Source organism: Nyctibius grandis, chromosome 6 (assembly GCF_013368605.1).
Source record: "Nyctibius grandis isolate bNycGra1 chromosome 6, bNycGra1.pri, whole genome shotgun sequence".
Classification (NCBI taxonomy): domain Eukaryota; kingdom Metazoa; phylum Chordata; class Aves; order Nyctibiiformes; family Nyctibiidae; genus Nyctibius; species Nyctibius grandis.
In genome coordinates, this window is record NC_090663.1 from 85,804,967 (window position 1) to 85,825,272 (window position 20,306).

General features: G+C 43.1%; 1 protein-coding gene across 1 annotated transcript; it reads left to right on the top strand.

Moving 5' to 3' along the window:
* The first annotated feature begins 1,134 nt into the window (after nt 1-1,134).
* LOC137665045 (neuropeptide FF receptor 2-like) lies at nt 1,135-3,686 on the top strand. Its single transcript, XM_068403819.1, has 3 exons — nt 1,135-1,462; nt 2,322-2,421; nt 2,846-3,686. The coding sequence occupies exons 1-3, from the start codon at nt 1,135-1,137 to the stop codon at nt 3,684-3,686; spliced, it is 1,269 nt and encodes a 422-aa protein (XP_068259920.1).
* Nucleotides 3,687-20,306: the final 16,620 nt, after the last annotated feature.

A 20,306-nucleotide genomic window follows, 5' to 3' on the forward strand; every position in this document is an offset into this window, starting at 1 on the left:
GATTGCGGCTCACAGAGTTCATCAGTTACATGTGGAAGTAATTTTGGGCCATAGAAATTCTGTACCTGCCTTAAATTGATTCTTCCAGCTCCATCAAGCCGTCAAATAAAAAGCCTTGTGTCCCTTCTGTTCACGCCATCACCCCAGCAAAAGCATTGCTACCACAACGCAGCAGGCGGAGATACTTGGAGCTTGAAACCAAGGTGATACAGGATCAAGAAAAGTTCAGTCTCGAAAAAAGTCTCTCTTAGAAAAAGCTTGAAGTTTTTGCCAACGGTAATCTAATGAAAATATAAAATGGGAGAATTTACTTTATAGTGTGAATAAACCAAGTGAGAAAAGTATTACTCACATTTTACAGCAGGAAAACCACAAAACAGAGAGATTATGAATTCCCAAGGTCACAGGGGAATTCAGTAGGAGAGCTAGGAAATGAATCCAGCTATCTTGTACCTCAGCAGGTTTTAGACACAGTGTGGGCCTTCATGTTTACAGATTCATTTCCTGATCTATGTAGCTTATAAGTAGGTAAGTAAAATCAACTGTGGCCTAATGCCAACTGTACACAAAAATATTTCATTTTCAGTGAAATGGGACTGGCTTGGGATACGTCCAGGCAGAAGGTTTGTGCCACCTCAGAAAGCTTTAATTTAATCGCTGTTTTTCACGGCTCAGCAATCTCCCTGTTGCCTAAGTGCCAGATTACTCAAGCTGTTGAGTAAATGGATTTCTCAAGAATTCTGATTATTTTTTTTCTCAAAATAAACTGTCAGGTTGTTGGTTTGTTTACTTGACACAACACAAGAGACCAGCTTACATCTTGTCTAGCTTTTCTCTCCTTTGGGAAAGGAAGGACTTAATTTATAGAGCTTGTAGAAGGAAGAAAACCTTCAGCAGTCTTACTGGTCACTTGTACGCCTGTGGTGTAAAATCAAACTAATACTATTTGTTGCTTTTCCTGTCGGGGGAGGCTCAGAACATGGACTGTTAAAATAAGTCATGGAGGGATGAGTGTACATAAGCTTTGCATGTATTTCAGCACACAGTCTATCCAAACTCATCACATTTCTTCAGATCAATTTCAAGCATACTAAAATGACCTTTTAAAAAATATCTTTTAGGGCACATTACAACATGAGTAAGAAAATGGACTCAAACTCTTCATTTGATTGGCCTCACGTGCTGAATTATAACAGGACATACAAGTACCTCTACTTAGAAGGCAACGTCTCCTACGTGGACTTCTACCATCATCAGCCTTCAGTGGCAGCTGTCTTCATCGCCTCGTACCTCCTCATCTTCCTGCTCTGCATGGTTGGCAACGGACTGGTCTGCTTTATCGTCCTGAGGAGCAAACATACACGTACAGTCACAAACCTTTTCATCTTAAATCTGGCCGTCAGCGATTTACTGGTGGGCATCTTCTGCATGCCCACCACCCTCCTGGACAACATCATTGCAGGTAGGGGGGTTCAGCCCATGTGGCAGAAAGGGCTCGAGGGGGACTCGCCTGCATTTCTGGGTGCTGGCCTCCCCAAGGGCCCTGAGAGCCGCTGCACTGAGTGGGCTCTGTAGGCATTTCAAGTCACTGGAAGTCAGAGGTGAGGAAGACAAGCCTCTAACCCTGTCTCTTCTCCCAGGTAACAGGCGATAGGACAAGAGGAAACGGCTTCAAGTTGTGCCAGGGGAGGTTTAGATTGGAGATCAGGAACAATTTCTTCACTGAAAGGGTTGTCAAGCACTGGAACAAGCTGCCCAGGGCAGTGGTGGAGTCACCATCCCTGGAGGGATTTAAAAGCCGTGTAGATGTGGTGCTGAGGGACATGGGTTAGTGGTGGGCTTGGCAGTGCTGGGTTAATGGTTGGACTCGATGATCTTAAAGGTCCTTTCCAACCAAAACGATTCTGTGATTCTATGATTCTAACCCACCTTCTGACTGGGGCTGTCCTTGCCGACTTCCACACCCCTCCTCTTTAGGAAGGGATTCTCCCACTACCAGGTTAGATGTTTAGGAAGACTTGGCAGATGCTATGAGCCAGAACCATCAACTGTAGCGGTCGATTCCCTTTCCTGTCTTGAGATCTCATTTTAACGGGATGTTAAACCACAAATGTTTGCTTTGCTGTTTTTTGGAACACCAGAAGCTCACCCAAGGCATTTGGCAAAGCATTTGTTGTCATAACCTCTGCCTCCCTGACCCCTGCTATGGCCTGACAGAGCAAAAGAAATGTATTAGTTCTGGGGTGGAAATTCCCTCTCATGCGCATAAGCACAGTGCTGCAGGGAGGTGGCGGCAATTTCAACTGCCTGTTTCCTTCCAGGATGGCCGTTTGGGAGCCTGGTTTGCAAGATGAGCGGGATGGTGCAAGGAATCTCTGTTTCTGCCTCTGTCTTCACTCTGGTTGCTATTGCCGTAGACAGGTAAGGTGATGCAGAGACTGTAAACTGTCGCTTCCATCTCCCTCTGGCCACCTGACCATGCTGCATTAACCCACACAACACTGCAATAAATTAGAGGTATTTTGCTCCTAAGGCTCTTAAGCAAAGCAAAACGTGGCCAGGTCTAAAGAGCAGCTACAGCAATTTGCTCCCCCACTGGTATCTCTTAGGGATGGTACACCTGGGCTACACCTGGCTGCCTAGAATTGGTTTGTTCCTTAGCTGTTAAGCTAGATAGCAGAGGTACTGGTACCTGCAGCTCCACTGGTTTATGCAGGATGGAGGAGATGATTCCATCTATACTTTCTAAAAACATACAATTTAAAATGTGGGTGTATGCTTGCCTGTTTGATGAAGCACTCCTCAAATGCCTTCTCCACGGATGTTCCTGGTGTCTCGGGCACAGGTTTCGATGCATTGTTTATCCGTTCAAGCAGAAGCTGACCGTTTCCACTGCAGTCACCATTATAGCAGTCATCTGGCTCCTGGCTGTCGCAATCATGTGTCCTTCTGCAGTCATGCTGCAGGTGCAAGAAGAGAAGCATTTCAGGGTGATCCTTGGCTACGGCAACGAAACCCGCCCCGTGTACTGGTGCCGGGAGGACTGGCCGAACCCGGGAATGAGAAAGATCTACACGACGGTTCTGTTTGCCAACATCTACCTGGCTCCGCTGTCGCTCATTGTTATCATGTACGCCAGGATAAGCATTGCTCTGTTCAACACAGCAACGCCCACGGGGGGAAAACACAGCCAGGAGCGGCGGCACAGCGTGTCCAAGAAGAAACAGAAAGTCATCAAAATGCTCATTGTTGTGGCTTTGCTTTTCACCCTGTCCTGGCTTCCCTTGTGGACTCTGATGATGCTCTCAGACTACGCCAACCTTTCGGATATCCAGTTGCAGATCATCAACATTTATATCTACCCCTTTGCTCACTGGCTGGCCTTTTTCAACAGCAGTGTCAACCCCATCATCTACGGGTTCTTTAACGAGAACTTTCGCCGAGGCTTTCAGGCAGCCTTCAAACTTCAGCTCTGCTCCAGGGGGATGGGTAACAGGGAGGTCTGTTCTCAGCGAGGCCAAAGCAATGCCATTTTGCCAGCTGCCCACTGCCAGACACCCCAGGATCAAGCTTGTCAGAATGCTAAGGAGGAGGGGAAGACAGTCAAGAAAGGGAATTGGGTGAATAACCAGCAGGATTTGATAATGGAGGATCTAGAAGAGCCCTGCAACGATGGGAATAAGTGAAACATGCTATGAACTACCTAAATGATTTATGCCTAGCAGAGTTCACTGTGTTGTGAAACTCATGCTGTGTAAGCCCTTTCTGACAAAAACACCAAGGTGTTTCTGTTTTCAAAGAGATATGCAGGTTGTGTAACATCTGAGCGTCTGATATAAGTAGGAAACCGAATTCAGCCCTTTGTGTCACCAGCTTAAACCAGTGGCAACTCCCCTGCAGTCGGTGATGACTCACTGCTCCTGAACTGGGCTGGAGCAAAGATGTGATTAAAATGGGATTACCTCCCATTTATTGTGACATAAGAGAAAAAGAGAACTACGATTACTGCCTCGGATACAATTACTCTGGATACTCACTGATAAAGAGGAGAACAATCACTCATTCTCTTCTGTGAATCTCTGGAAGCAGATGAAACAGGCTTGCTTGAACAATATTTATGGTAATGTTTCAGCATGTAAGGCTAGTTCTTGTTAATACCCACAATTTTCTTCTGATTTCAGACAATGAAAACATCACTGCTGTCCGTAGCATCCAGCTACGGAGCTGGAAAAGGGAGGGAACCACAAGACTTGCCAGGGCCCTGAGCGTATGGCCCCTCTTTGGGGGGTTCAACTGGTGGGGCTCAGGGCAGCTCCAAGCCAGTGTGGCTGAGGGCGTCCCCCTTGTTGCATTAAGAAATAAATTTACCTGTACACCAAAATACCTGCTGCTGACATTTATAAAAAAGTCCTTTGCTAAAAGCAAGACTAAACTCACTTCTTGATTTAACATAAATTTCTCTGTGTTCAGCAACGGGTCCTTGGTACTACTCTTTTAGCTGCTCCTGTGAAGCGTTAGCCTGTCCCTCGAACTTGTCAATCCATTATCCTATAACTCTCATTAACTGAAATAATGGACGTACAGTCTGAATGTTTGAAGTGAACTCACCGGTTCCTGGGTCTTCTTGTGGTTGTACTCATATTGCTTCTGCCTGGACGGTTTGAATGCCAACCGGTTCCTACCCAAATGACAAAAAGTAAGCATCTTCAGTTCTATTTCATTCACTCCCCTTTCTGGTTGCCCCTCTTGTTAATTCTGTGATATTAGTTATTATTATTGTTATTAATGACTGCAGTGATATTAATTATTGAAGCTAAAGAAATAAACAGGAGTCTACATTGGAGAAATAAAGGATAAAAAATGGCTTTTGTGGTACATTTTTTGCAGGAACTCAGTTCTATTTTGGGGGAGATACAAGTCACCTAAAAAGACCACAACTTCAATATTAGCAGGAGATAAAACACCTTTAGGGCCCATTCAGTCTGACAGAACCCAGCGTGTTCAGAGAACAACCTCAGCAGCATCTCACAGAGGCTCGTGAAATCAGGGAGGAACGCAGGTTAGTGCAAGGACCAGCCCACGCAGATCTGCTACAGGAGCAGAGCATCCCCGTGCCTTATCCTGTGAGCGTCTATAGGGGCCACACACCAGGTAAGGCCATTCCCCAGTGCAGTCCTCCTTCGGGTACACTGGAGTCCCTTTCAGATCGTGACACATTTGCACAATTAAGGAAAACTGACAACTTTTCAAGCTAACAGGTGTGAGGAGTCCATGAGCTCCTGTTCTACCCGTATCATTTTGTGCTTCTGAAAGATTCAGCAATGTTTCAAGAACATTTTAAAGTGTAAGTATATGCTCATGCTCATCCCAGTTCAGCAAAACACTCAAAAAAATGTACTCAAAATGAGTGCAAGGGAGACACAAAAATGCCCCAAAGTGTTTGGCTCAAGCTGGTGATTCTCAAGACAGCCTTAACATTTCATCGCAGAACAAGGATGCTGAAGTAAAAGCCACCAGATGTTTTGCCTTCACTAGACACTGGCCTGTGCTAAACACAGAAGTTTCATGTTTGTAAGACAATTCAAAAATTTAAAAGTTCTGCTTTTTAAAAATAGAATTTCAGAATGTTCTCTGAATGCCACCCTGAAACAAGAAACCCCACCATGACTGATCTGGAACTATCCATAACACAAAATGTAAAAAAGTTTTAAAAAAAAAGAATTAAAAAGCAAGGTTTCGTTCTGGAAAGCGATGAAGTAATTAGCCTTTGTGGAAGGAACTGAAGGGACACTGATAGAAGGAAAAGAAAATTCTATAGGCCGACAGGATTTCATGAAATATTTCCATTTTCTTAGGAGTACACTTTCTAGTTGGAAGCACAGCTACCAACATTTTCCCCTTTACCCTACCTAGATGGCACATTCGTAACCCAACATGGGTGAACACAGCGTGTCTGTTGGATTCCTGACAATCCTTGCCCCAATTAGATGATGATTTCATGTCCTGCTTGTTCCTTTATTGTGGTTCCAGTAGCGCTGATGAAAAGTCAGCGTGTGTGGTTACGTGACTCACAAACACACAGCCACTTGGATGTCGCTGCACTTGCAACGGGTGGCTGAGAGTTTAATCACAAAACCCCAAGGTTTACCAAACCGAGTTGTTTTCAAGAGATGCCCTCATTTCCTCTCCTTCCATGAGCGCAGAACAACTCCCACGAGGAGCAGTTCAGGATTAGTCTAACACCTGACCTACCTTAACCCCCTCCAAGGGTCCGCCTCACATCTATTCAAGGCACAAGGTGCTCTAACCACTGATTTATCTCACAAAAGCAGGAGCAGGCCTAGGTCTCTGCTTAGGTTTCTACTATTCATGCCAAGGATGCTCACAAGGAGGCTTTTAAGACCTGCCTCAATGACTTTTTCAGCAGCACGAAATGACTAATCCAAAAACCAGAGTATCTGGTACTTCATTAGACACTTGTTTTCAATACAGGATCTGTACAGGGAACTTTTGCTTGTCCTCGGGACCAGCAGCCTTCATGAGTTACAACCCACAGCTCCAAGGACCACAGACCTCAAAGCACAACAGATCCAGTTATCATTTATCAGCAAAAACCCAAATAATAAACATATGCCTTCCACTCTCAAACTGAATTAGAATCAAACATCCTTTGCCACAAGCAAGGTACTAAGTTCCCAGAGTCTCATGTTTTATAACCTGCCTGGTCACATTACTCATAAATGCTTATAATTCCCACACATTAAGCATCCTCGTTAGCTTACACACCATTGATTCATCTTCTTGCACTGCTCTGCTTTTAGACAAACACCTCAAATTATTGTTAAATAACTTGGAAATCCAAGTCAACAAAACCTTAACTGAAATCTGTGAACATATTTCTTAATTTACATTTGGGCCTGATGGCATTTTAAAAATAGGCTCTGAATGCAGAGAGACCAAGTTGTTCAAATAAACAGCATTTTTAAATGATTATGAATACATTTCTATTTTTTTTGTGTTTTACTGGAAATTTATATGGTACTTACAGACGTAATACAGCAGAGCAAGCCAGCTGTACAACACTGCTGTCACCAGATTCGATAGTGCTGTACAGGCTCTAGCAGCTGAGGTCATGAAGTTTCTTTCTGCTCCTCCCTCCCTCTGCAGGCATCAGTTCTGTGATTCTGGGATTTAGGTAGAAGAATAAATTGCTGGTGTGTGTGCTCTGACTCCCTGCAGTGCAGTCCTCCTGCAGAGCATACAGTTGGACTGTATTTGGGATCAAGAAAACTTCAGTAAGCGCAATAAACCAAATGAACATCTATTTGGAAAAACAACAATAAAGTAGTATAGGGGAGTTGGTAGTTACTGGAAGAGACAATAGTGTCAAAAGAAAACTTTCTCTAATGACAAAGAATAATATGAAGCCAATACTGGTTGTGTCAAGAGCTCTTTACTGACATCAAAAAGAAATTGCCCAGAATAGGAAAATGAGCATGTTAAAATTGAGACTGGTTTGGAAGCTGAGGCACACTGCTAAATAGGGAGGTAAAGTACACAGATGACAGGGTTATCACTGAGGATTAAAATCCTCAGTACATCGTGCTGCCTCTTTTCTATTTTAAAGAAAAAGATTAGGTGCGTCCTCAGGCAGGACACAATGGACATGAAGAGATAAAGATCATTACGCAGCCATTACCATCTGCAGCTCGCTGTCTCCTGCAGCCAAAATACATATTGATTAGCTGTCAGCCTCTTCAGAATCCACTCACTTACAGAGATGGTAAAGACCCAGCTCCCAAACTGAGTAAAATACTGATCAATACATCAGCTTCTCCAAAAGATTTTTAGAGCGGATCCAACAGCAGCCGAACTACTAAGGCTTTCACGCTTCCCCGTGTGATACAGGGAACCATCAGCTAGAGTACCATGAGACTGCCTCCCATCCTTCTTCTTCCTCTGCAGATTGAGGGACATCGGTGGCTAAATTATGATTATTTTATCGCACACTGATTATTAAGAATTTGACCTGACCTGCAGAGGGTCCTGCAGACTGAAAAGTCTGGGTAACTGAAACTTTCTGTAATAGGAAAGCTATAGTAACTGCTAGAAATTCTGTGTAATGATAAGCTACACTGCTTGCTAAAATCTTTATATAATAATAAAACTCTAATTATAATTACAGTCCTGCGGTCATTTGTTCTCATTCTACCAAGGATCCCGTAAAGAACCTGCCTGTCCCCATAGCATCTGGTGACAAAACCCCAGAGAACCACCCTTCCCAGAAGCTCGTGGGGATTTGTGAAGCGATGCTGTGGGTGTGCTGTGTCATACCTGGCTTTACTGACCTCGCTCGACTCCAGACCTTCCTCACTGCTGCACTTCCTCCTGGGCTGTGGCTGGCCCTGGGCAGGACCAGCTCTGCTCTCCTCGTGAGGATGCTGCGGGGCTGTGCCCTCGCTCAGGAGGTCCCTGCCCCGCTGCCAGCCTTGGCTCCTGGCTTGCCTGCCCCTGCGCCTCCCTGCGTAATGAAAGAACAAGAAAACAGTTACATATATACCACATTGAGAAAAATATGCATTTTACAGTGCTTTCTGTTTAATGAACTAAGGAACTGTGGTATGAAGGAAATCACTTTAAATCAGTGACACTGCCTCAAAACCTGTATTCAAAATTTATCAGTAGTTCACTCTCAGTGGAAGATGCTTCAATTTGTGATCACACAGAAGTCTGTCCAAGATCAAATCTACTAACACATTTGTAGAAATTACATCAATCATGAAAAATATCCTCTTCACTACAGAAGTGACTTAGTCCTGAAATCATTTGACAATTTATAAGAGCAAGTAATGGAAATTATTTTAGACAGCACAAGCTTTAGGAGAGGGACAATTTCTGTCTTTGAGCAGGGATGTTGTATTAAAATCAGCAAGGATTAAGCGTTGCATGGAAGACGGCCAAATAAAATGTAAAAATACTCTATATAACAATACTTCAAAAATAGATCTGGGTGTTCTGGTGGGCCAAACTGGAGAGCAGTGAATATTTAGTAACAGTGATGGTGTTGCAAAAAGAAAGGCTAATATTAACAGAGGGGAATATTCTCAGGACTGTCATTCTGCTCCTTTCAGCACCAGTACGATTTGAGTTGGGCACTGCAACTTCAGAAAGCTGAGAACAGACTCAGAAGTCTAAAAGACAGCAACAGGGAAGAGAAGAGGCTCGGAGAATATCCCTGTAAGGGAAGTCCTTCCTCAGGGAAAATCTTTGACTTCATCAAAGACTTGTGCTTTCTAAGAAAGAGAAGATGGGAGAGGGGTGAAGGACAAAATACAACATTCTTCCAGTATTTAAGGATTCTCGTAGAGGAAATAGCAGACAATTACCTTTTCTTTGCATGGAGGGTACATAAAGGTGGAATATACTTAAATATGGAACAGTTTCAACTTTAAACATGGTTCAGATCCAAACCTGATTGGTTACAAAAATCTAGAAAAAGGAACCGGTGCTGAGCAGGTGCGAAGTATCCCCCACACGCTGCTGCAGGGTCACAGCAAGGCTTGCAGGTGCTCAGTCCCGCTGAGCGTGTTGGTGCTGATGCCTCGTACAAGGAGTCGTACGGTATTTGCCAAAGATGAGGAGAGCCAAGCTGACAGCTTCCATGAGAATAAAAATGCTGGTTCACTGCCTTCCATATTTTGAATGCTAATTATAGAAATCACTCTGTCTCTAGAGGAGGAAAAAAACTCTAAATGACTGGGAAAAGATACACATCCGTCAATACGTAACTTCTCCAATGAACAGGGCATGGAAGTAATAGCTGTGTTTGCATTTCTCTAACCTCCTGCTTTCTCACCATGGTACATTTGAGACTTGGCATCAGGCAAGCTTCAGTTTCCCAGGATGAATCAATATATTTCTTCTATCAGCACAGACTAAACAGAACTAAGCACTACATACACTCTGGTGTTACACACTGTATAGCACTCTGGTCTGAGTTTGCAGCAGCAGATGACAACCAGAAAGTACTGCCTGAAAACTGTAAAAACTATTTGCCCCACCATGGGCAAGGAGCTTTCTTAGAGTCTTCAGTCTCAAAGACAACCATGGGCACGTCTTCTCTGAAAGGAGAGAATAAAAAAGGAAGAAAGAGGAAGAAAAAGTTCCTAAGCTGTGCTATCTCTTCACAATTTTAACACAGAAATTTTTGAAAGCCGGGGAGCACATGTTGTTTACTCACACTGTAAAGCTTCCTATGCTGTGGTTTAATGAACACTCTCAGTTTGCAAACACTGAGCTTTCCACCAGCTGTCAGGGTCCAAAGATAGAATCGTTCGCTGTTCTGAGGACTGTAGCAACAGCAACCACCTCCCAAAACCAGGAATTAATTTGGGTGTCACCAAACATCCAGCAGCATGATACACATCCCTCTCACTCAATACTGCGTGGAAATAATTCCCATTTGCTAACGGTTGCCCTGAGCTTTGATTTAACCAGCAGCTCCCCTGCAAGCCCACTTCCCCCCTCCTCACCACACACAGCCACACTCCCCCTGCCTTCTGGGGATGCTGGAGCAGGGGCCGGCAGCCGTGGAGTGGTTTGCTCAGCAGAGGAGCAGCACCTTGTGTCTCCTCACCATGTCTCACTCCCAACTTGTTGCTCTACAGCAGGGGTCTTCCAGACTTTCAGACAGGGACTGTCATGGCCAAGACAGACCTTTAGAAGAGCTGGAAGAGACTTGCCCTTTCTGAAGGCAGAGAAAAAGCCTCCAGATCAGTATTTTTGCTCTAATCTGGTGGACAATGCTTACAGGCATTAAAAACCTGTTAACTGCTATCAATCGTTCCTGGCTATTCAATTAACAAGAAAACAAGTCTTTGGCCACGTGTGCCAGACTAGCAGATGCCACATAGAAATAATTCTCTAATCCCCCCTTCGCAGCGCTCAGCAGCACGCTTTTTTTCACTGAGGAAATAATGAATGTTTCATCTCCCTGGACACGAGCATAAGTTTCTTGGAATAGGTGGACTTTTCTTGGAATTGTATGAATATTCATTTTTCTATAATGTATATAACGAGTGTGCTTTTGTCCCTGGGTGTGCATGCTAGGAGGAGAGATCCCCCATGCACCCAGCTGCAATAAACCAGTGTCAGCTTTCTAAACTATCATTTGGGTTAGAGAGTTTTCTTGGGTACTATTTTCCAGTAACAACATCTTGCTGCAGCATTTCAATGCTCTCAGAAAACTTTCCTCTCTCTGCTTTCTGTTGCTTATCAGCAAAAATCTCTCCTGCACAGAGCCTGAGGCTGGAATTTAATAGTCATGCACCCTGTTCCCGATACCTCATTAGGGCCCTGGGGATGCTGCTGTCAGCAGTGACTTCCAGGACCCTCTCACTACAGATGCCATCATTAACTTACCCTGCTGTCCCCATCACTGCAGACCTCTGGGACTGAGCTCTCCCTTTACTATGGAAATGAGCTGCCTGGAATTCTTCTTCTCTTTCCTAAGGTTTTCTTCTTCTCAGTCTCACAAGTAGCTCTCTTCTGAGGACTTACACTCACTTGGCATAACTTTCTGTCTAAACCCATGCCATAAAAATAACATTCAGCATTCGCATGTACTCTAAACAAGATTCCACCCTGCCTTTTCAAGCTTATCACAACCTCTGCTGCCTTCATCTCACCGTCACTGTTCAGCAATTTGTTCATGACTTGAGGCTAAACCGGGTGAGGCAATTCCTTTTCACCATGCCCTTTAACTGCTGAGAAAAGGTAATCTCTTCAGGAAACGCTTGGTACTTTGTTTTTTCCTCACTGAGTTTTTAAAACTGCAGGTTGGGGCTGTTAGTACCAATGGTTTATTTTACAGTTATCCTAGAAGGTGTCTCTGAATTCTGCCTCCCTAAAGGGAACTGTGTTCTTCCACTTGAGTCAGGAGACACAACCTGGTGGCATCCAGCCAAGAACCATACAACCTCAGTCAGGCACTCCAGAGATGGGGTTGTTGCTGGCAGAAACAACGTAGAGAGAGTCTCATACCATTCAGAGGTGTTTTAAGGACAGCAGATCATCAGCAATCTCTAGAAACCACACTGTGCCTCACTACTGGATGGAGGGGGACAACATTGAAACCTGAGGTAATCAAGGATGAAAGCTATTCTCTTTCCATGAAAAATCATACCAGGGCTCTGGCCTAGGCTCTGAGATACACTTGGATTCTCCTTACCGAAGCTCTTGAATCACAGAAAGGGCTTCCCAGTGCAAACGTGATGTCTCTGAAGTGTCTATTCTGTAGCACGTAAACTGAATCTGAAGTTGGAGCAGCTCCAACAGGGCAGGTGCTCTTCTCCTCCTTCTGACCTGCACGGGACCTGTAACAAGAGGAGCAGCAGTTATCACAGTGAAGGGGCTGCACCATATGGATGGGCACTTATGACACCAAGGACTGCATCAAGTAGGGACATGGCAGGGCACTCAGACTAAAAGTTGTATGCAGACTGAAGGGGTAATACAAGCAGGACACATTTGCTGACCACCAAAAATTACTTGAGTCCAAGTATCCCGTCACCTCCGAGCTCCTCAATATGTCACGTCTCTGGGACTCCTATTAAAACGTCCTGCCTTTCCCTTGCAAGCTTTGGGGTGCACGGGCTGTTTCTCCTTGGGCATCTGTATGCTGCCCAGTGAAAGAAGTCCTCTTTCACACATGACATTTGCAGGCAGACTGTTAATTAACAACTGACTCACCACTGTACTGCTAAGAATCAAGGGACAACTTTGCCATCTGCCAAAAATGGAATATTTAATTGCTTGTCTCATATGAAAAATAAACAGAACCTGTCATAGACATGGATACTCTAAAATGGTTCAAAAACCACCCAGCAAACACCCTGCAAATCTGGAAACCTTAACAAGAAATTATGGTCCTCCATTGAGACACTTATTGCTCTTCCCATTCTGCTGAGAATAAGAAGCAAACAGCTAAAATTTATGCCATAAGGTAAAGACGACGTTATAAAAAATTAAGCTCATGTAAAAAAAAACAACCTATGGTAACTGGCAAAATTACACTGACAAGGAAAGTAAACATTGTTGCTGGATAGTGAAAAAACCCAGGTCATTAAAATTAAATGATCCAAAGCAGCAGAATACCAAGGGAACAAAGCAAATTATGCAGTAATAAATGTATCAAAATCCTGAGAAATTATGCTGTTTTCTGTTTGCTTTTCCATTGCTTGTTTTTGTTTACCAAATTAAAATGAAAATGTTTTCCTCTAAATTACTGTTAGACAATATCAATTTCTTTACAAGCTCTTAACTTCAAAAGAAAAACATATTCCACTGAAGCCTGGCTTTGTAAGCTGCTAGTCTTGATTTTTAAACTCCTTTCTAAATTTAAAAAAAAAGAGTTAAAAAGTCTTCAAAACCAACAATGTATGCAACTTTCAAGCAATTCCTGCAGGGAAGGTGAAGAGAAAAATCAGATACAAGCCACTTAAAGTACCCGGATAATAGGTGAGAGCAGCAATGAGAAAATTGTAAGGAGGAGATAATGGAACTCTAATTGCAGTACAGATTTTTTGAATTTACACTGGTGTAGTGGAAATCCTGTACTTTAAGATAAATTTAAGTTTCTCTCTTACAATCAATATATGTTATCTATAAATTTTAAAAACCTAAAGCAGTCTCTCTTTTTGTGGGGGTGGTGGTATAGTTGGAAGGAGAATCTAATTTTCACTGCAAAAAATAGCTTTTAGAAAAAATAAGCCCCTTTTGTCACCTGAAGATTAATGGTATGGCTCTCCTAACACCTCTGTCGAGTTTCAGCTATACACTGCACCAACATCTTCTCTGAAGGACAGATTACAATCTACCATCCTCCCTCCAGAAACACCGGGGAGAGAGGACACCTGTGTATTTACATCGTTCCTTTCATGCTAGAGGAACCTGTAACAGATAATTTACACACCCACCATTGCATCTGGGGACAGAAGGAGGAGAACACACAGCTGCTTTGTCCTGGCTAGGAACCCCTCACATGGAGTCCCTGGAGGAAGGTGCCTGGGCGTTTCTAGCTGTCTTGCAGTCATCTGCCATTGCAATAATTTATTCAAAACTAAACACCAAGCAGTTACTCATTATAGTCAGTCACCAACATAATACACGTGCACATCCACGTCCAAATGTCCTGCTAGAAAAGGCTCTCGTGTGTGTGGATGCAAACAACATTGCATGGATGCAAAACGAATCCTCCCAGCTGCGAATAAAACTCATTAACCAACACTACTCATCTCTGCAGACACTGTATTTCAGAGGCCAAAGAGGCCTCAACAAAGTCTCAGCCAAGCATGGAAAACAGGGTTGTCAGCTTTCAGCTCCCCCTGGTAAAGGCTCACAGGGTCAGTGCTAGCTGGGAACGTCAACAGCATTGGGAGGAAGCAGACTGAAGTACTCATCAAGGATAATTTTCAGAGCAAAGGAGATTTTTGGTAAATAAAATATTTGCTTTGTAAAAGTAAGTGCCAGATGGAGGCACTAAGTAATATCTGATACAGAGTAATACACTGCACTGAGGAGCAGAATCACAGCCTCAGTAAACATCTCTATAACACCTGGGAGGAAAAAACCCAGTACTTGTACAGAAAAATGTTTCACAGCCTGGATGACCCTCATGCAGATGACAAAACATTCATGACCTTCATGTACTGAAGTCCAGACACATACTGGAGATGTTACTGGGTTTATGATACCTGTTTCAAGAAGCAAACAAAAAGAAGGAGGTAATCAAGACTCACTCACAAACACTGGACTAGATACCCAACAGCACAAGTCCATTGTCAGGAAAGAAAGTCAGACTGGCTTAAAATAATTGGCTTGCTATAATGTGCATTAAACAAATAGAAGAGGAGGAAAGTCCATCTTAATACCAACCATAAGCTAGGAGCTGTAAGGAATGTAGCAGGTGAACACCTGTAAATTCAAAGACAGAAACAGCCAATCTATCAGCAGAAAGGCAGAAAAAGGGAAAGTTTTCAAAAAACATTTCTGCAATCTAATTAAGAATTATTTCCAATCTTCCAAGTAAGAGGAACACTAACTGGCAGCTATTAAAGCTTTAATTTTTCCAGATTTAAATAATTTATACTCATGAGTTTTAGGAGCTGGTGGTCTACACAACAACAGGCATCTCTGCACACCTTCAGCTAGCAGTGCCCAGAAATCTATTAAGGCACCTAGATGGTCAAGAGGACAAAAAGAGTAATAGAATTGTGTCTTTGGGGTGTTTTATGCCTTTTTCAGCAGTGAGGAGGTGGTTGAGCTGGCTCTGCACCCAACGCCAGCCAGCTCAGTTTCTCTGTCACCTGCCCGTTGCACCTCTCTGTGTCACAAAGGAAGCAGAAGTAACTGTATGTGCGAGGAAGATGCTGGAACTATCAGCCTCAAATTAGCTGCCAGTTAAACTAGTTTTAAACCTGGGGGTTGAACTACCACATGCATCAACGATCACGGATATTTCTGCTGAAAGGAATAAATTATCTAAAAAAAAAAAAAATTAAAGAAAAATGTGATTTTTTTTTTTATTTTAAAGTTATTTCAAGTTATTCAATCCAAAACAACCTTTGCTTTTGATTTTTGTTATGGGAATAATAAGTGGTGGGCACAAGTCATATCATATCGTGGCTGCTGAATTTAGCACTGATAAGCAAGCACGTCCAGCCAGAATGATGGGTAAAAACCTTATGTTTACAGGGAACTTGGAAAAACCCCATCTGCCCAGCTACTGTCTCAAAGTGGGAGACGAGTCACTGGGGGATTTTACCCAGTGCCTGATTGCCTCTGGCTCCCCAGCATCACGGAGCCGGGTGTGTTTGTCCTGCTTTACTGCGGCTGGTAAAATCAAGATTTTAACATGCTCATCATGTGCAAGGAGAAAGTTAAAGCACCAGCTCCACTTGCAGTAGTTGAATTTTGCTATTTGGTATGAAAAGGAAACATCTCAGGTTAAAAAGTGTGGTCATACTTGGAAAAGAGTTTCTTTGTGCACAGGAAAATATTGCCAGAATAATGGGGGGAAAAGGAAAAAGACCATTTGGTTGCACTGAGATGAATTCTCTAAACAAACTCAGACACTCCACAGCTTTATTCTTTGCTAGGCTATCTGTTCCTAGAGCTGGGCAGTATTTTTGCCTAAATTCACTTATTCTTTTAAGGTTGAGGTATTTAATTCAAAAAATACTGATCTGAATGACACTTTCTAGAGGAAGACATTGATTTTCTGAGTGGTTTGCCAGGCCCATTTCTGAAAGGTAAATATTGTGACATGATTTCATTTCACTAAGTATTGAAAAAAACATTTTCATTCTGATACAATTCAAAAGCAGATTAGAAAAATTGAGAAGTCGTTACCAAGTGGAAAACGTAGCCTCGAACTGGCCTGGTCCACGGGTGTGTTACTGATCCGCTGATCGTAGAAGTATTTGCAAATAATCGTGGGGTTTTTTCCCCATTTTTCTCATTTGTCACTCTATAAAAAATTAAAACACCAGTTAGAAAAAGCCAGCTATTTAGAATTCCCAAATAATTCAAACAATCATCAGAAAACTGTGAAAATATTTGAAGCAAGACTCTGACATCTGGTGACTGATTTGCAAATCAGAAAGCCTCTTCAATTAATTAATTTAATTTCATCTAATAACACTTGACTAGTCTTCTCGTAGGCAATGGGGATATTGCAATGCTCAGGTTGCACAGGCAGACTAATCTGTCAGCGCTATCTTCTCAAAGCAGAATTATGGCCCCCTTTTCAAACTGCCCGTGTAATTTGGTTTTCTCCAAGAGAAATTAAGAAATTGCTCATGGCAGTTTGGAGGAGATTAAGCTATCACAAAGGAGAGTAAAAAACAAATATTCATGTAACAGCCTTTGTGATCTGCTGGGCTGAATTTAGAAGGCTGAATTATCTGCACTACAAACAGAGAAGAACTTGGAACAGAAGACAAGAATATTCACACCAGTGATGCATTTAAAGCACATTTCCAGAAAACACTCAGGGACAGGACAAAAAGCACAAACACAGGCTTGTGTTTCAGACTGTAAATAGCTGTGAGAAGCACACAACTGCCCAGGTGAGGTGGCACTTGAAGTGACAGCAGCTCAGCTTGTCTCCAAGGGAGAAAGCATTAAGCAGCATGAGGAGAGCACACAAAGCATTTACATTTTCCACAGCCTTAAATGTCATGCTTACATGGCAGCACACATCCCAGGCCAGAGGGGCAACACCAGGGACTGTTTCGCCCCTCTTCCAATATCCACAGCCAGACTTATCAACAGAAACACGCCTCTTCAGCTGACTAAACGGGCACTGGGTGCAACTGTTCAAATTAGACTGATGGACTTTTCTTCCTTGTGAAATGAAAGGTTATATCCGTCTAAAAGTTTTGCCAGCAGAACAGTAGACAAGACCATAATAATAAGTGAGAGTGTGGTGTAAAGTTGTAGCATGACCAGCTTCATTTTAGTGTGGGCAAGGAGAAGGGCTTTAATCTAGGTGTAATATACAGTGTGGCCTTCACTTTTATATCTCTGTGAAAGCAATGAGCTCAGTGACTGTGTACACAGTACTCCCAGTTAATCCATGAGATCTGCATTTGAGGATTAACCTATTGACTTCAACTGTTCTGCTTGCTTTTCCAAAGCACCAGACAGACCCAGGGTGGCCAGGCTACTCAGATGTCACAGTGTCAGTAAGGGTCACAGGCAAGGCGTACTAAGATGCTCAAAGTCATCCAGGGAATAGTGTTGTTCTCTTTTCTGCAATTACAAAAAATTGTACTTGGAGTAAGTGCTTTCTGCTGGTTCCTGAGCCAGGAGGGAATGCAGGACACTGCGCTTGTGACTGGGTAAGCATTGTTTATTACTGGGTTGTAAAATATATATCAAATTCTTCCACAGAAATCACATGCATGGGATCTTTCTGCTTATAGGGCACTGTGCTGTTCACATCCATAGAAACAGTGATCCCATGAAATAAAGGGGCATGGCTGGGAGTATTTTTCATGGAAGACAACCAAAGGCAGCAGAACTGTATATATATTTTAATGTGCCATAATCTAATTTATCATTAGACTGCTGACCTCCTACCTGGTTTAAAATACTGGGAGGCCAACTAATTCCTACTTTAAATCTACAGAAATCAGTGAAGTCCTGCCAGAGATGAATTATGTTCCAGAGGGACTTCTGCATAGCAGAATAGCTTGTTGCCTGAAGCCTCAAATTGAGTCCATCTCATTTCTGACAAAGCCTCAATTTATCTAGGAAAAGATAATTGCACAGCAGGACAGTTCTCTTTTGGATGCAGTAAGCTTTTCATTTTTATACACTTAAACTGTTAGGAAAGCACAATTAAAATCAATTGCATATTTGACTGTATCTATTGTCATGAAGTAGCTACATCTCAATATGGCCCCTTCTCTTTCACCCCAAGTCCCAAAAGGACAATGAACAGAGATGGCAAAAGGAGCTTTGCCTTGGAGGAGGCTTTTGGAAGCATCACGTGATTTGTGAAGGCTGGTTTAAAAAAAACAAGTCTTGAGCTGTGAGTTTTTGCATCCAAAGGTTTAATTCTTCCTTCTCAACTGAAAAACCTTGCTAATTTTTTTTGGGGAAAAAAAAAGCAAGCTAAGTATTCACAGTTGTAAAGGTGTCTGAAGACAAAGTACTTCATGACATTCCTACCAGGCCAGATTTTAAGTGGTACTGGCTGTCTCTCACCTGCCTTGAGTCAGAGCAGAGAGAGAAGGTTCTGCTCCAGAAAAATCCCAACATGGGCTTAACAGCAGCCACTGCCAAGATGCCCTCCCAAAGGAGAACACAGCTCCTGCCTACCAATGGCTTAAGGCACACAGTAAGGGTGGTACTTGACCTAACATCACAAGTAGTCCAACCACTGAAGTAACAACAAGCACATTTACTGTTCCCCACAACTGATTGTACAGTACCACGAAAATTACATTTATTATGACACTTAATATTTTTCATGTTTATTACACATTCACATGAATATAACTTTCACAGGAGGAAGGGAAATGGCTTTGGAGCAGGTCTTCATCCACCTCACACATACCTCTTCCTTGTATTACTTAACAAACCCAAAGAGGTTTCTTCCACAAGAGCTGCAGCACTCATTTCCTCTGCATTTATAGTTGCTACTGTTACAAAGCTAAATTAGGCAGACAGGATTATATGGCACAGCATATGAGAAATCAGTTGTATAAAGTCAGTTGTAGCCTGGCAGTAAGGCAGGTGTCTTGTACCACACAGGCCCACAGAGCATGAGATAGGACCCAACATATTGCACTTGTGTGCACAAAGTCAGTTTGGTCTGGCTCTAACACTGCTGGCTTCATAGACAAAACCCAGAACCTTCTCCCAGCATGAGAGAGGTTTAGCCATAGCTGACATGCCTTGACACCAGCAATGCCATTTTGAGTTTAGGGCCTCTCATGGAGGCAACAGGTTTCAAGTCTGTGTGGTCTGAAAAATGCTGAACATATCTCCCACCTGACAGCTGTGAAAAGCTTGACTTGTCTCAGTCCTGTTGCCACTGAAATTCACAGTGAGACACACTCATAGGTGACAATCCCCTGATCATCGCAAGGTGGACAATGATGGACAGGCAAGCTGAGGCAGCTTGCTTCAATCCCCAGCCTTCCAGGCTTGCCTGTGTCAGCCTGGGACAGTGATGCACACGCTTGTCCCATTCTGTTTGTTTGAAGTGCAGGATTCTCAAACAGGCTGTTTGCAAGCTGACAAACACGTAGTGCCTACACAGTGTCTCTGAAATGTAAGAATATGCAGAGAGACCAGTGATCTCAGCTGGAGTTCTTGCCTCAGCTGGAAGCATCATTACCCTCCCACAGCCTGGGAAGTGGTTTCCACAGCTCAGCCAGGGCACTGCAGAGTGGCTGAGCTGCAAGCGTTCCTGTACCCACAGCCAGGGCTGAGCAGCAGGGCTCATCTTCCGTAGAGTCTTCCCAAACATTTCGAATTCATTTGCCAAGAATAAGCAAAGCACATAAATCAGGACAGTTTTAATATGCCTACTTCCTTACTCCACAAATCAAATATGTATTCTGTACACTTTTTCTCCTACTTTCCTTACAAACGATGTAAACATTTATCTCCTCAGTAAGAGGCCCTAAAGAAAGCCTATATATTTTGAATAATGACATTCTCACTGGCTTCAAATGCCTACTAATGTTTTGCTCTTCGTGCTCAATCGCCCAAAGGTTCAGATGTATGCG

Bases quoted from the DNA above. Each gene is read 5' to 3' on its own strand.
- LOC137665045 (XM_068403819.1), top strand. From the start codon at position 1,135: ATGAGTAAGAAAATGGACTCAAACTCTTCATTTGATTGGCCTCACGTG. The intron at 1,463-2,321 runs GTAGGGGGGTTC...GTTTCCTTCCAG, and splicing joins CCTGGACAACATCATTGCAG to GATGGCCGTTTGGGAGCCTG. The intron at 2,422-2,845 runs GTAAGGTGATGC...TCTCGGGCACAG, and splicing joins GTTGCTATTGCCGTAGACAG to GTTTCGATGCATTGTTTATC.